The 16,534-nt window shown below is 53.4% G+C and overlaps 1 protein-coding gene across 2 annotated transcripts in view; it reads right to left on the reverse strand.

Annotated features, from left to right (window-relative positions):
* Usp2 (ubiquitin specific peptidase 2) overlaps positions 1 to 16,336 on the reverse strand; it is a 28,770-nt gene extending 12,434 nt beyond the window's left edge. Inside the window, exons 1-2 of one of the 2 annotated variants that reach the window (XM_028866324.2) lie at positions 16,097 to 16,336; positions 7,009 to 7,862 (exon numbers count right to left, since the gene is read on the reverse strand). In XM_028866324.2, the coding sequence (XP_028722157.1) occupies positions 7,009 to 7,821 (813 nt within the window). In that variant the 5' untranslated portion in view covers positions 7,822 to 7,862; positions 16,097 to 16,336. Of the gene's footprint in view, positions 1 to 7,008; positions 7,863 to 13,778; positions 13,886 to 16,096 lie in introns of those variants that run through there. The other variant, XM_028866325.2, reaches the window with a different exon arrangement.
* Positions 16,337 to 16,534: the final 198 nt, after the last annotated feature.

The raw sequence follows: 16,534 nt of genomic DNA on the forward strand, positions 1-16,534 counted from the left end.
CTGAGTTTGAGCCCCAGGACTCACATGGTCAAAGAAGAGACTCCCCCCCCCCCAAGTTGTCCTCTGACCCATCTAGGATTACAAAATAAGTGCAATAATTTTATTTTGAGACAGGGTCTAACTAGGTAGCCCTGACTGGCCAGGAGTGCTGTTTTTTTTTTTTTTTTTTTTTTTAATAAACACAATTAGGTCGGGTGGTGGCATGTGCCTCTGAGGCTAGCCTGGTCTACAGAGGGAGTTCCAGGACAACAAGGGCTACTACACAGAAAAACCCTGTCTCAAGAAACCAACCAACCAACCAAATGAACAACAAACAAAGAAAAGAAGCAACAACAACAACAACAAAACCCACAACAGAACTAGCTGAGCATAGTGCCCCTATAATCCCAGCACCCAGAAGGTTGAGGCAGGAGGATTGCTCGTTTGAGACCAGCCTGGGCTGCATAGCAAGATCCTATCTTATTAACATTTTATCCAGCAGTGTGGCTGCTGATAAGGTGTTATACTCCTGTAAATGACCTCCTGTTAGCCACTCTAAGGAAACTCATTGGGTTACCAAAAGAGGGGGAAAGAGTAGAAGAGGGGCTGCTGGGGAAGAAGACGGTGGTCAGCAGAAGTGATGAGAGAGGGTGATGGGGGGACTAGGGGAGTGTGATCAGAATACGTTAGCTGCATGATGAGAATATCCTAATTAATCCATTGCTGTGTATAATTGTATATGTTAACAAAAAGCATTACAGAAACAACACTTGAGGGCTCATCTGGTATAGGTGATCGCCACTGAGCCTGGCAACCTGAGTTCCAACCCTAGGTTCCATGTGGTGTAAGGAGAGAAATAATTTGGCAACTTAGGCTCTCTCCCTTCTATCCAGGTGCTGAGACCAGGGTGTGACCACACACAACAAATAAACAAATGTAATGAAAACACTCATGCTGGGGTGCAGTTCAGTTGGAGTGTTTACCTAGCATGCACAAAGCCCTGGATTCGACCACATAAACTTATATATGTGTAATACCATGAGATGAGAAGTTCAAGGTCATCCTTAGTGATATAGCCAGTTCAAAGCTAGCCCAGGAAAAGGCCTAACACCCCCCCCCAAAGCTGCTGCTATTAAGTCCTTTGAGAGACCAAGCACTGGTTTATGGGCTTTATATATATTATCCTAGTTAATTTCCATAATCGCACCACGAAGCTGTAACTATTACTTCTAGTTTATAGGTGAAGGACCTTATTGCCCAGAGGGGTCAGTGTTCTGCTGGGATGCAAAGCTAATAAGTGACTGTGTAGGGCTTTGAACCCAGATGGTCTTACAGCCAAACTTACACTTTTAACAAGTACTAAGAAACTATAGGATGTTCCTCCTTTTCTCTGTCCACTTGTAAATTCTACTCAAAACTTGAGTTTTGTCTGGTGTGGTGGTGCACACCTGTAATCCCAGCACTTGGGAGGCAGAGGCAGGAGGATTGTAAATTTGAAGCCAGTCTGGGTTACAGAGTAAGACCCTGTCTTAAAAAAACAACCAACCGGGGTTGGGGATTTAGCTCAGTGGTAGAGCGCTTGCCTAGCAAGCGCAAGGCCCTGGGCTTGGTCCTTAGCTTCAGAAAACAAACAAACAAACAAAACAACCAACCAACCAACCAACCAACCAACCAACCAACCAACCAATCAGTTCTCTGATAGGATGGAATGGTCCTTAGCTTCAGAAAACAAACAAACAAACAAAACAACCAACCAACCAACCAACCAACCAACCAACCAACCAATCAGTTCTCTGATAGGATGGAAGCCTCGGGGTTTGATCCCTTGGACCAAAAAACGAGACCAAATCAACTGCTTGGGTTTGGGGGATACAGTTCAGTGGTAGAGTTAGGCCTTGAGCTTGATCTCCAGAACTACAACAAACAAAACAGCAACCCTGAAGGCCTTCTATAAAGCCTTCCCTAATTAATTCTACCCAGTTCTAAATACCCATTACTTCACCCCCTCAATGTGCGTGCTGTTAATTTATCTGAACATATTTATCTTTGTTTTATAACTGTAAAAGTCGCAAATGGTCTCAGATGGCGTGTGACCCTTTTGGTTGCTCCAGCATCCTGGAAACCTCATCTAGGGCAGGTTGGAGGTTCCTTAATGAGGTCTTAACGAAGAGGGCCAGACCAAGCTCTGCTGGGAATCCTGTAAGTTACAGTTTTCCTCAAGGGGAAGGCATGTGTCTGGCTTTGCATGCCAAGCCAGTGTGCTGTGGGTGGGGGTGCCGGGCAAGAGATGCTCACCCACTGTGGCGTTCGGCCTCTGTCCGCAGGACTGGGACGTAATTACATGTGCACTCCCATCTTGGCCTTGGGCCAGCACACTCTTGCTCTTTCCTGGGATGCAGGAGGTTGCAGGGGAGGTGTGGGTGTCTCTGGGAGCAGGGAGGGACAGATGGGAAAGCTGTTGCATAGGAGTATTTTGAGAAATCTAGGGTGAGGGAAACAGACTCACAGTGTCCAGTCTTGTCCGGCAGGTCTGGCTGCCGCAAAACGCAGCCAACAAAGATCTATAGCTTATTTCGCAAGGAGCCAACTTTCTGCGAGACCCCTTTCTGTCAGAGCCACTTTCTGAAGTGGGCTGGGTGAAAAGGAGATAGTCCTTTGGGGTCTGAATCGGGCTGAGGCTCCATGACTCTTGAGGCTGAAATTACAGACAGAGTGATGTGGGCTAGGCCTGCAGCCCCACGGCCCCCATCCCTCTGGTGTAGGGCAGGCCAGATTCTTTACCTCAGTCAGGGCTAGCTCTACAAGGACAGGGACTGAAGCAATCTGCTGCTGCTTTCAGATCCCAGTGGGCAGCTCTGTCCAGGTGACGCTGCTTAGGCTCGGGGAGATGTTTCAAGGCTGGTGGCCCTGATCCTGTGTCTGTCGTTGTCACAGAAACAAGACGGCTGGCTTGATTGAGGCGTGGAAAAGCGGGGGCTCTGAGTTTGGGGGAGGGGCTGGGCTTCCAGCCCAGAGTGTACCTGGAGGAGCCAGGGTCAGTTTACCCTTCCCATCAGCTGCAGGGATCTCTACTTCCTTGTACGAATTAGACCCCCACAGGTCAAATGTTCTGTGCTCCTTCAAGCCCCAGGAAATCTGGACTGAACCAGCCAAATTCTAGAAGCCCACACACTTCCTTCTCTTGCTTATAGCTGTCTCCGGTGCCAGTTTTATGTCTCCACTGAGGTAAGAGGGGCCGAGGGAGCACGTGCAGCTCTGAGCTCTGAACACGATGTTTGTTTCTGAGGTCCATGGTCAGTGGAGCGGCTCCCCCAGGGGCAGGGAACATTTTGCTGGGCTTGGATTAATCTATGTTGCTTTGCCCCACCCTAGCTCTATATTAACTTATGGCGACATCCTGGAGTGTGTGTGAGTGTGTGTGTGTGTGTGTGTGTGTGTGTGTGTGTGTGTGGTGTGTGTGTGTGTGTGTGTGTGTGTGTGTGTGTGTGATGTATGTGTGTCGGGGAGGGGGAGGTGTTGACAGACACGGGATGGATGGAGGGTTCTGGACACCAGTGGAAAAATGGAGCTGCATAAAGCAAGAGTGGACCAGGTCACAGCCCACGGCGACTCTTCACAGGATGGGGATATTAGCACTGCACTGATTCTAATGGTCAATCCCAAACCTGCTGCCCTTCCCTCCTAAGTAGCTAGGACTTGCCCCAGCCAATGGGGACTCTCGCTTAATGTCTCCTCTGAATGACCTTCTCGGCCCAAGACTGAAACCCTCAGGGAGTCTGGCCCCCTCAGAGTGGCTGAGCCTGGCTGGGGTGGGCCAGGTAAGGACAGGCCCCAGGGTCTCAGGCTGCCACGCTGGACAACCAAGGGAGCAGAGGTACACAGTGCAGTGTGGCTGAGTCAACAGAGAGAGAAGGCAGAGACAGGAGAGGAAGGTCCAGTTTTTGTCCTGGAGTTCTTGGGCACTCACTGCCATCCTCCACTTGATCTCGCTGCGGGGCACCATTCAAGTCCAGAGTCCCACCCGAGAGGTGGATCACATGACCCTGGCTTATATAATCTCCCTGTCACTGAACAGCTGGAACCCAAGGCTTCAGAAGATGAGTCAGCAGCCCCAGTGGCAAACAGGACCAAGAGACTCGAATTCCATCACTTCTAGAAACAGGTCCCCCAGCAGAGAGAGACTGTGTGTGTATCAGAGGACATTCTAGGCCAGACCTGGGCCCCTAGGTCCCTGGTTCTGTGTGGAGGAGGCAGGTACCCAGCCTGCTGACTATGCTTGGTTCGAAGGGCCCTGGGCCAACCCCTGGCTCTTCTCGGGGAGAGGAGGTGAGGCCTGGGCGGGGCAAGTGCCAGGCCCGAGGCCAGCAGGCAGGGTGCCAGGGCTGGCCAGGGAGCAGCTGGGGGGGTGGATCATAGGAGGATTAGAAAGGATTGTAGGGTTAAAGCACAGGCCTGGCAGTGATCAGTGGGAACAGCCTGTCCTTCCATAGGCCCCGGGAAGGGAACAGAAGAGGTGGGGCGGAGGGGGGGGGGGCTGACTGGGTTGGTGCTCTCTGGCTCTAGACTCGGCAGGGCTGAGGCACCTGGGTTGGCTTGCAGTCCTGACTGGGATAGTGGGTTTATTCCTCACACCTTGGTGGCTCCTGGCTCATCATTCTGCATTTTTAGTGAAAATGGAGTCTCACAGCCCCAGGGCTGAGCTGCACCCTAACTCACCGGCATGTTAGTGATGCCTCCATTTCTCCACACCGGTTCTTTACTCACGCTCAGTGGAACCTGTGAAGCCCCAAGTTAAGGTTGGCCGGTACTGTTTTAGTGGCTTGAGATGCCTCCACACTCAGACTGTTTGCGCTGAGCCTTGTGGCATCCCTAGGAGGTGGGCAAGGTAGGTGTGGTCATTCACTTTCATAGAGGAGGGAACACAACTGGGCAGGCAGGTAGGTACCCAAGGTGAAAGGGTCAGACTGTGTCTTTCAGGGGTCACGGACAGCCTGGCTTATCCTCAGATGACCTCTTCTTTCTCTGCCGCCCATGACACCAGCACTCTAGCCTGCCTCCTGTTGGAATCAGGTAAGACTGGACTTCCTGAAGGGAACCGGAGGCGGGGAATGGCTCTCACTGTCTCCTAAAACACCTGGCCAGGTGCAAAGATGACCGACCTTTTCTGAGCACCAGCCGTGTGTCAGGCTCTCTGACTGTAATTTATGTAAGGGCAACTGTGAGCGCTTTCATTTTGCAGAAGAGCAAACAAGCTTTGAAGCTATGAAAGCTGCCTGAGAAAGCCAGGTGCTAGGTGCAGAGTACTCAGTGCTAGGTACAGAGTACTCAGTGCTAGATACAGAGTACTCGGTGTTCCAGGTGCAGAGTATCCGGTGCTAGGTGCAGAGTACTTGGTGTTCCAGGTGCAGAGTACCCAGTGCTAGGTGTAGAGTGCAGAGCCAGAAAGCAGAGAGCCGTGAAAAAAATGTGTTGTTTTAGAAAGAAGCCATCTTTGGAGAACAGAAATGACTGAGAAGCTTGTGATAGGGCAGATTTTGAGGCACTATCCTGAGAGCGTTTACTCCAGAGGACCTGGTGGATTGTTAACCGATTGCTAATTGTTAATGCCTGCAGACCCTATGGAGAAGCATGCATATATGAGAAGAGTTCCTTTCTTCTGAGCAAAGGAAGAGCCAGCAGAGGCTCCCCCTCACTGAGAGGAGCACTTTCATTGCCCCTCACCTCTGTGAACAACGCTGGACGTGTTCCAAGTGGACCCACCCGACTCCATCCCGTGCCTGTAGCCAACCCTAACTGTTAGGGTCGGAATGTCCTGGGAGACACAGCTCTTGGATCTACCATGATACTTCCCAGAAGGCCTAGCAGGGCTGAAACACTTTAAGCACTATGACCAAAGTTGTCCCAAGACCTTTCGTCATGACGTATTTTACAGTTTGTGACCCAACTATGGCCCCAGGTCCTGAATGTTTCCTCTGTTTATCCGAACAAACCCTCCAAAGCGCCATTCCTGGGGTGGTGTAGCTCTCATTTACAGAGGACGTATGTTCTATGAGGAGGGAGGGGTACACAAGGAAAGCAGAGAACACAGCACCCCCCCCCCCTTGCTCACATGCTTGCCTACGTAAGTGTTCTGCCCATTAATCCATCCACCCACACACCCCTCCCTTCCCCCAGCTCCCCCCCCCCCAGTCTAGTCACTCATCCATCCATCCATGCAATCAGCAGGTCAGCTGAGCTCCGAGTTGCCAGAGGCACACGGGGAGGGAGGTAGAGATAGGATCATTTTAGATCTCTGAGCGCTCGCCACCTAATGGACACAGCACTCACTACAGGAGAGGTGGAATGTAGTCACTGCCCCAGGGGAGGTGTGTTCAGGGATTAGATGTGAGGGAGACCATGCCAGCCCGTGGTCAATCTCCAGCATAGCCTCTTCCCTCATTCCAGCCCAGTCAGGGCTGGAGTACTGAGGTATGAGATCATCCCTATCCCCAGACAAAAAACCCTGCACCATTTTCTCCAAAGACCCAGATCTGACTATTTGGATACCCTGGATCTGAATGCCGGCGGCAGAGGAAGTGTCCTCCTGCTCTTGATATCTCATGCCTGGACAAGAGGAGAAACATCCAGAGCAGGGATGGGGTGGGAGGATGGCTCTCTTCACACAGAGAGCATTGCGGTCACCTCCGCTCTGGCATCCAGCCCCGGATGGACCAGGACCTACCTGGGACCCTGACATTCTGGATGGGAAAGCACAGGGTGGGAAGGGCAATGCAGACAGGGGTGTCTGAACGTTCTAGAGCATCTTTGGACCATCCCCAAGTGTGAAGAAGGTCTTTGGAGCATGGGTCAGCCCTTCCCCTTGGCTCCACGCCATGGGGCCACCGGTCACGCTGGTAGGACCTCTCTTGCTCGTTTCCACTAGTGCTGCCCACAATCATCAGTCAGGTTGGGAGTCCTGTTCCTAGCCCGGCCCTTTATAACGCTGGCTGTCTCCCCAGCCCATCACGGGACCCCCAAGAGTAAACTCACCATGGTGTCTCGCCCTGGGGAACTGGAGCGGCTGGGCCCGGAGGCCTGGCCCTTGCCCTTCTCCCACAGTGTGTAGCGGCCACTTGGTCGGTAGGTGGGACTGAGGACTTCAGGAACTCGGGAGGGAGGGGCTTGCGTGAGCACCTGGGGTGCACTGCCCTTGCGACCACAGTTCTCCAGGTAGTCCGTTAGGTACTCAGAGCGGCTGGCTGCTTGGTAGAGGCCCTGCAGGGCGCAGAGCTCCTTCCGCGTGCGGGCCAGCATGGGGCTGCGGCCCAGGTTCCCGGGGTCTATCCGGTAGCCATCTGAGGACCGGTAGCTATCTGAAGTCCGGTAGCTATCTGAGGTCCGGAGGCTGGAAAAATCCCGAGCCAGATCTGATTGGCTGTTCGATTTCTTCTGGCTCAGGGTCACCCCCGGGTCTCGGGCATTCATGGGCAGGTAGCTGAGGGAGTTGCTGGACACTCCATACGGGAATCCACTGCCTCCATTGAGTCCGATGCCTGAAGACCTTTCATTGCCCCGGGTCTGGCTCTCAGACCGCTTACAACCCCCGATGATGTCAGGTCTCAGCAGGGGGCGGCCCCTGTCATAGTCCAGGATGGAGGAGGGTCCGTAGGTTCGGGGCCGTGGGAGGAAGGTGGTGGGGGAGACCGGCTTGAAACCAAGTTTTTCCTTCTCCAGGAAGGAGGCGGCCAGGTTGGCCCCATAGGAAGAGGGGGTGTAGGTGCCATAGCCCGATTTGGCATAAGGGGCATCTGTGTAGCGGGAAGATTCTGTATAGCGCTTCAGGGTGGAGGAGAGCTGGGACATCCTTCAGGGTGGCACTCAGTGGGTACTGGGAGCCTCATGGGCTGAAAGACAAAGAAAGCGTTGTCAAAGGGTCCTGCAAGGTGAGGTTCACTCCATGCGCGCTCTCTGTACCACGTGGGCCCAACAGGGGCCACTCAGGGCCTGTCCACAAGAGGCTGCCTAGCTTCAGGCGGATCTCTGTGAGTTCGAGGCCAGCCTGGGCTACCAAGTGAGTTCCAGGAAAGGCGCAAAGCTACACAGAGAAACCCCATCTCAAACAACAACAACAACAAAACAAACAAACAAACAGAGAGACACACATGCAAACAGGTATGTACATGGGCTTGTGTGTACCCATGAACCCACACAAATCAGTATCAGCCTGTTGAGGTCACTTGAGTCTTCTAAGACCCAAACATGCAAGAGGCCTTGCCTTTCCAGTTCCCCAACCCTCTCTATCATAGGGAAATCTCTAGCCAAATCCTACCCGGGTCTTCTTGTAAGTCTTGGCAGGAACTTTCAGAGCTGGTGGGGGCCTGGGAGGGCTCCACCCCACCCTCATTGTGTGGACTGAGGACAATCATTTTGATTTATAATCACTTCCCTACCGTTGGCAAGCAGGACTCCTTTAGGGATAGACTGCCCCCTGGAAATGTCCCGACAACGACGACCACAAGTCAGATTCCTCATGAGGAAAAAGGGGTCTCAGGAGAGGAAGTGAGCCAGGGAGGTGGAGAGGGAATGTCTGGCAGGGGGCTGGACCTTGGTCTCCAGACCTACCTCAGTACTCTCCCTTGGACACAGGCACCTGCTGCTTGGTCACACAGTGAGGGGAACACTGTTTTCTTCCCTGAGTTTGGCCTAGTCTAACTGGAGTTTAGGAGCCTATGGCCTCCTAGGAGGTTTCCTTACCCATGCAGGTGCCAAACTGCTCCTGGAGTTCCTTGACTTGTGCAAGAGGCGCCCCCTAGAGTCCAGATCCTGTACTGCAGAAGACGTTCCCAGATGGAAGGTTTTTGCGGATTAACCACTGAACGTGGAGGTTGGACAGTCCTAAAGATCATGCATTTTTTAACTTCTCTATCGTGCGGATAGGGACAGTGGTGCTTGTTCGCCCAAATTCACATGCTATCTAGAGTCAGGATTGGAGCCCAGGTCGTGGCCCAGCACTCTTTCCCCTCAGCCTTGCTGTTACCATTCCTCATCAGAGCTAAGCTGGTCTGGAGATGCCTAGAACCCCTCCACCATGGGGCAGGAGCGGAGAAGGTGCTTTGGAGAAAGGAGCAAGGAGCCAAGGAGCATTAATTAGGCTCCTTTCTTCAGGGACTCTTGAGTCGGGGGCTCAGGGTGGAGACCTATCCAGGACTCTCAGAGTAGCATATGATTTTTAAAAATCCCCCCCCCCCCGTATGTGTGTGTGTGTGTGTGTGTGTGTGTGTGTGTGTGTGTATGTCACATATATGAAGGTCAGAGGACAACTTATGGGAGTCAGTTCTGTCTTTCCATTATGCAGGTTTGGGGGTTCGAATGTGGGTCGTCAGGTTTGGCGGCAAGTGCTGTTTTACTTGCTGAGACATCTCACTGGCCCCCAGGGTTGGCTTTGACTCCCCGCCCCCATGACAGGCTAGCTGAGCAAAATTACACTCGTTCTTTTTTTTAAAGAGTATTTTTTTAAAGATTTATTTATTTATTTATTTACTTTTTATTTATTATACAGCATATGTGACTGCTGGCCAGAAGAGGGCGCCAGATCTCATTACAGATGGTTGTGAGCCACCCTGTGGTCGCTGGGAATTGAACTCAGGTCTATCTGGAAGAGCAGTCAGTGCTCTTAACCTCTGAGCCATCTCTCCAGCCCCTACACTCGTTCTTTAACCTCTTTGAGCCCAATTTCCTCACGTGTAAATGAGTATAATCATTATCGGGATTCCTATCTCGTTGTCGTGAGGAACAAGTGAGATGATAACACGTGAAAGCATTTAACAACCACTGGTTATTATCTCCTCCCGCAGCCCCAGCCAGGCAGCCCGGCTCCTCCCTTTGTAGTCTATAATAATGGCAGGGCTGGCCATCTCCTGGCTTGGCTGGCTCCAACCTCAGCTTGGGCGCCAGGTTTCCCTCTGCCACCCCCAGGGTGGGCAGTGGGCAGACATCTAGCCATTCAGCAGACACAGGCTCCAGCAGCCCGCAGCTTGCCTAGGCCAGCAGCCCAGCTTACGAGGGCAGGGAGGAGTGTGTGCCAAGCCCCAAATGCTGAGCGCTTGGCAGAAGGTGACAGAAACTCAAGCTACTCAAGGTAGAGGTGGGAGGTGAACTGGTGGTCACAGAGCAGTGTCCCCCAACTGTGCCAGAGACGGCCAGCAATGTCCAGGCCCGGCTGGCATCAGAGAGGCTGTCCGTCTCTACCACGCAACTTCCACTTTGCTGGGGGAAATAGTAACTGGGAGAGGATTTGAAGCAGGGACAGAGGGAAACCACGGGTGTGTGTGTGGGGGGTGTGTGCAGGCAGAGGCTTAGGGATGGGGGCAGGGGACCCCATCCTGCTCTGTTTCACTTTGGAGAACTCCATCAATAATGCAAAGTCAAAGAGACTCCAGGTCTCAGGAGCTGGGCTCTGGGACCTACAGCAGCCAATCAGATTGGCCCCCACCCCCAGGGTATGAGCTCATGGCTCCTCCCCACGGCTCTCCCTCCCTTCTCCCAGACCCAGGCTCCTAGGAAATTGGTATTCTGCGGGCAGTGCCCCAAGCCTGTGACCTCTCTTAGCCCTGAGGATGACGCACAAGTGCCCAGGCCAAACAAGATACAGCAACAGGGACAGACAGCGTTGGCACTGTTCAGGCCTGAACCTGGAGCCACATCTTCTAGCTCACAGGACCCTGGGGAGGGCTCCCTAATCCCAGCTCTCTTGTCTGCTTCAGTGTGGCAGGCTACGGCCAAGCCTCTCCTCTCCCCTCCCCTCCCCCGCCGGTTCCACCAGTTACCCCGTCGTCCGTCACAGCCTCAGGGAAACTGCCACTCAGCTCCGATGCCCGCCTCACAGTTCTCAGGGGCAGGAGAGGGTTCCCTTGCACATCTCTCCCCCACCCCCAAACCCTACTCTTGATGGAGAAAAGGTGAGAGACCGTTTAAGTTGGTATCTCTTGGCATTACCTGGTACTGCTCTCCCTGGGGGCTACAGAATGCACCACGGGCGGGCGGGCGGGAGCTTCAGTTGGGGATCTGGTTGTGGCCTTGCTGAGCAAGACAGGGACAGGAAGGGCAGCACTCACATGGCTTCGAGTCTCCCTGTTGCCACAGGAACGGCCTGGACTGAATGGCTCTTTCATGGGGCAGTGGGAGGCCAGCCTATTGGCTGGGATCCCCCATACTCCTCCCTGTCCAGTGTGGGGCCTCTGCTGCCTGGCTCCTTTCATTGTTTATCCACAACTAGCAAGTTCAGGCATGTGGCTCCTGGCTGTGCCTCCCCAGGTGCCTGCCACCTTGGACCACAGCGGGGAGCCCCAACCCGTGCTCCTTGTTCATGGCATCTTTACAGAGGGGTTGTCGCCTCCCTTCAGAGATTGCCCATCATTTTGCAACGTTTTCCCCAGAAACTGGCATGCTGGCATTGTCTGGCATAGGGTGCATTCAGCTTCCTGTGGGGACCCCCGGAGTCATGCAGCGGTGGCTCCCAGCCAGCTGGTCCCCCACACCTATAGCCCAGGCACCAAGCTCACTGAGGAGCTCGTATGGAGCTTCTGGTTTTATCTGCCGGGCAGCCTCATACCATATGCATAGTGGTCCTCCCTACCTTCTTGGCAGTGTGCTCGGATGTAGAGTCCTAGAAGTCTTAGTGTAGACGCAAGCTTGACCTTTTTCAGATGTATAGATACTCCGGCTTATAAACGTAATTGCGGAGGTTACACTGTTAACATTAAACTAAAATGGAAAGGATAGCCATCATTCTAAATGGGCACAAAATTTAAACAGTGGATTTGGGGGACAGATCTTACTTTGTAGTCTAGGCTGGCCTCAAACTTTCTATCTTGTCTCATGTCCCAAGTGCTGGGATTATAAGTACGAGCCACCACACCTACCTAATAGTGAAACTTTCAAATGAAGTTTTTATCGTTCGTCTTTCTGAAGGTTTTAACATTTAAAACCGCACTGACTTGGGCTGTAGTGTATTAACTCAGTCCACCAGCAGCTCTCAGCAGCGGATGCTAACAATATGTCTGCTTGCAGATAAGGAAAGAATTCTTTCTGCAAGGAATGTGGACCATCTCCCAGGACTACTGTAGGACTAAAGCTGGATGGGACCTGCTCTCTGTCCTCTCCAGTCGCTCTGAAGCGATCCCCTGTCCCTGGAGCAGGACCGTGGGCCTGTGGAGTCGAGAGAGGACCCCTCTAGGATGCAGCTGTCCATCTATCTAGGAGAGACTCCTTCCTGCAGGAGCAGCCCCTGGATTTTCCACTGTAGGTGAATGAAAACGAAGCCTGGTGGCAACCTGAGCCACAGCACAATACTGATCAGCCGCGAGATGGTGAGAGAGGCCTCCATTTCACCGGCTGTGCCAAGCTCTGTGTGTCCCCTGGCACTGGCATCTACCCCAGCACAGGCTCCTGGGCCCCAACCTGGCTGTGGACAGATCCCTGAGCCTTTTCCCCCTGGCTGCCGCTTAGCCCACTCCCTGGGTACCCACATTAGGTGAGTCAGGGGTTGAAACGAACCCTGTTCCCTCGAGGCAGCCAACCTCCTGGCATCAAGTCACTGTCATCAGTCACTGTCATTTCCTGTCGCTCACGTGAATGGCTCCCTAACCTGCCCAGCTAGGGGAGGGGCTTAAACCTCAAGAATCCCAGGCACTCCTGGCCCTGGAGGCAGGGGATGGGTGATGGTGCCCCACATCTCAACAGACTCCATGCCCCTTTCTGTTCACATGGACTCGCCTTCCTGAGGCGAAAGCATATCCACATCTGTGGCTTTGCGACTACCTGACAGAGGCCTCCCGTTCCCCCCAAGACAAACTTCACGGGCACACCCAAACAGCACTAAGTTCCTTTCCTCCCACCCAGATGTTCAGGTCACTGGGGAGTCCCAGTCGGTCTCACTAGGTGCTTGGGAACCTCCACCGTGGTGACCTCAGAGCTTCCCAAAGCTGCTTGCTAACTGCATCAGAATGTGCTGACCGGAGGGGTAAGCCAGGTGAGAGGGGACCCTGTCATAGTCGGTGACCTTTCTTCCTGGCAGCTTGGATCCCTTGCTACTCTTCCGGGCCCCAAGTGTCCACCCTGGCAGGTGTGGAGAAAAGGACAAGAGGACAGGGGTGGCATACGCTATGTGTCATACCCTCTGTCCTCTCAGGCCCCTGGAGCCCCAGCCTGACCTCTGACCTCTGACCTGTTGCTAGCACCTCTCTCTCTATTCAAGGCTGGTTCTCAGCAGTCCACCCACTTATCATAGGATCCTCTCGGCTTTGGGGGGGGGTGATGCAAAGGAATTTGTGTCTCTATTTCTCTTGGCTTTAGAAGGTGCCTTAAAACTTGGGGAGGGGAGATGAGGAGGTAAGACAAAGATCCGAGATGGAAGAGATTACAAGAACCATCCTGACTCGCGGAGAGGAAGTGGGTAGGCCCAGGAGGCATTGCTATAGGATATATAATACATAATATATAATTTGGGGTGGATATCTCTGTAAGTCCAGAAAAGGCAAAGAAACAGGTTTCCTGGAAGCAGAGTTAGCTTTCAATCCTCTTTCCCATCCCCCTGTGCCCAGGTACCTTCCCAGTGCGCCCTTCTCTGGAGAGAATCCCATCTCGCTCCCATTAGGGTTTCAGCTGTCTTCTGTTCCGTATCGTAAGGAGCGTTTGGGCTTGGTTACAGCACACACCAGGCCAGTGGGTGGCGTCTATCATGCTCCTCCAAACTCACTCAGGGCTTACTTGGGTCACTCGGCTGCCCTTGAAGCTCAGAGACCAAAGGGAGAGCTACTGACCTGTGTCCAGGGGTGCTGGATGGGAGAGCTGGGGCCTTCTTTCCCAGCAGGGAAGGGACTGCAGTGTAGAGTCCAGAAGCAGGAGTCTAACTGGAGCTGGGTAATCCGGAGCTCAGGTTACGCTAGCTAGATATATATAGTATCTTATCTGACCTCGCAGAGATGGCAACTCACTTGCATTCCAAGCCCCAGGAGAATTAAAGGGGCAGTGGCATGCCCACCTTCCACCCGATGCCCAGGGGCCGGGTGATAGCCGGGGAGAGCTAGCTAGAATCCTGGGAGGGGATATTTGGAAGTAAAACAGGAAGGACCAAGGGGAGTAGAGCAGAGGGCTGGGGCTGGACTGGAGTCCCAGACGTGGGGAAGGCGGATTCTCAAAGCTGTCAGTCACGAGCAGAGCGAACAGGAACAGGCTAAACTGCTGGTCCAGCCTGGGGAACTCTGAGATGGGGAGGACCTAGCTCCAGGACACATGGGCAGAGAGAGGTGCTCAGGGCCAGTACTCAGGTTTCAGTCCACTACTTTTTTTTTTTTTAAATGGTGGACTTCTGGTCTAGACCTGAATTCCCATTCTTCCCCTTAATGGATCTAAGATCGCTTGCAAGAGCACTTAAGCTCTCTGAATCTTAGCTATGTAATTTGTAAAACACGAATACTTGAGCCTGGGGTGGTGGCACACAAGCCTTTAATCCCAGCGGGAGGCAGAGGCAGGAGGATCTCTGAGTTGAAGGCCAGCCTGGTCTACAAAGCAGACAGCCAGGGCTACCCAGAAAACACTGTCTCGAAAAACCAAAAAAAAAACCCCAAACAAACAAACAAACAAACAAACCATGAATAATAACAACAGTAGTGATATGGTATGCCTCACAATGATGATAAAATAATAGTTTTAAGCTTCCTTGAACATAGCAAGAGTTCAATAAATGGCAATCTTATTGACTATTTCCACTTCTTAGCTAATTGCTGCTAATGTTAGTAGTAGCAGGCAACCTTTCCTAGAAGAAAAAGGCCTCAGGCCACCCCTCAGGGGATTGCTCTGATACCAGAGACCAGCCCTGTGGTTTTCTGAACTGGTCCACATCCCCAAGATGGAAAGAGCAGACGAATCTTGCCACCTTCCCAAGGCAACAGGCCAAGCCCACTTGGGCTCCTCTCCCCTTTGTTCAGAAATAATAATAATAATAATAATAATAATAATAATAATAATAGCAAGTGTGGCTTCCCCGGGCTGCCGGGAAACTGCCTAGCCCCAGAGGGGTGGTTCCAGTCTACCTGTTGGAGAGCTCAGGGTTCCCGGGCGGCAAAGGCAGGCTGGACAGGATTACTAGAGGAGGGCCTCTCTGGCCTTGGTGCACCTGTCTGCTTCCAAGGTGATTCTTCTGTTTCTTGATGGCTCTTCCCAGAAGACTGGAAGGCCCTGGGGCTGGTGCCTCCACCCTGTCTCAGCACAGGGTACTGACTCAGACTGGGTCTTGATGATGTACTTCAGAGGACGCCCTCATTCCAATCCTCATTCCAGAGTGGCATGCATTTACAGCATCAAAGTCGGGGACACCCCCACCCTAGCCCATCTACCAGTTCTCCATGCCCCTGGTTTTGTGGGTTGATTGGTGTGTGTGTGTGTGTGTGTGCTTATGCCTATGTTTGCAGAGACAAGCAGCCCCTATGGGGGGATCTTCAACTCAACCTCATTCTCAAAAGCACTGGGGTCAAGAGCTAGGAGTTCTTCTTCCTCAGAAGAGCCAGAAGGGGTTGGCCACGACTCCGGCTTGGCAAACTGCTTGTCAGGGAACACGGCATGGCTGCGTTTGCTTTGGGATTGGTGAGAATTTTAAAGTTGCCTCTTTCTGCCTTGGGATTGGTGGAAAATTTTCCCTTCCGCTTAACTGCTGGCTTCCCCCTAAACCCCCTTCCCCCGCTTTGGAAAACTGACCAGAGACAGTTCCAGGAGGTCTGACAACAGCGAGGGAGGTAGGTAGCTGCATGCACACGTGGGGAGAGGGGGTGCCAGGGTCCAGGCGTCATCCTCAGGCCACACACCACACGGGGCGCGGAGACCTGTACCCGCGGTAGCCGTGTTTCCTCAGAACACATTGATCAGCACACAGATGGCTCTTCCTGGCACCCTGAGCTGGCAGCTGGCAGCCCCTCTCACACACTGGCACCCACAGCTGGAGTTCCCCCGCACAGCTGGCCCTCGCCCTACATTTCTCATGTCCGGACTGCCCAGGCTGTCGTTGACACCCTACTTTCCGAGCCTCCGAGCTGGCACCGACCCTGTCTTTCCCCTTCCCCGATCTGCGACAGGTGGCACGTACCTGCCCCTTCTCGGAGGATGGACGAGTCGAACCCGGCACAAGCATGGAGCTGCGGATGAGTCCTGGCTGGTACTGGCGCGGTGCAGCGAGCAGTGGCTGACGCAGAGGGCTCCCTGGCCTCGCTCGGTGCCTGCCCGCCTCTCCCCCACCTCCGCCGGGGGCCCAGAAAGGACCTCCCCGGGAAATCGGCGCCACCCAGCGGGCAGCCGCCTCATTGCGCCCGGCCGGGAAAGCCACACCCCGCGTCGCGTCACTGGTATACGTCACGGCTATTGGCTTGTTCTTATTATGGCGTCAATAGAGCCCCGCCCAGCGCGGGTCTCCCAGGCAACCAGTATATACAGAGAACCACGTGGAGCAAAAGCACGCCTGTTTGGAGCCGATGGCGCAAGGAAAGAAGTGGACTGGAATGTGACAGGTCCTGGCAGCTTGGAAGGA

Source organism: Peromyscus leucopus, chromosome 7 (assembly GCF_004664715.2).
Source record: "Peromyscus leucopus breed LL Stock chromosome 7, UCI_PerLeu_2.1, whole genome shotgun sequence".
NCBI classification, from domain to species: Eukaryota; Metazoa; Chordata; class Mammalia; order Rodentia; family Cricetidae; genus Peromyscus; species Peromyscus leucopus.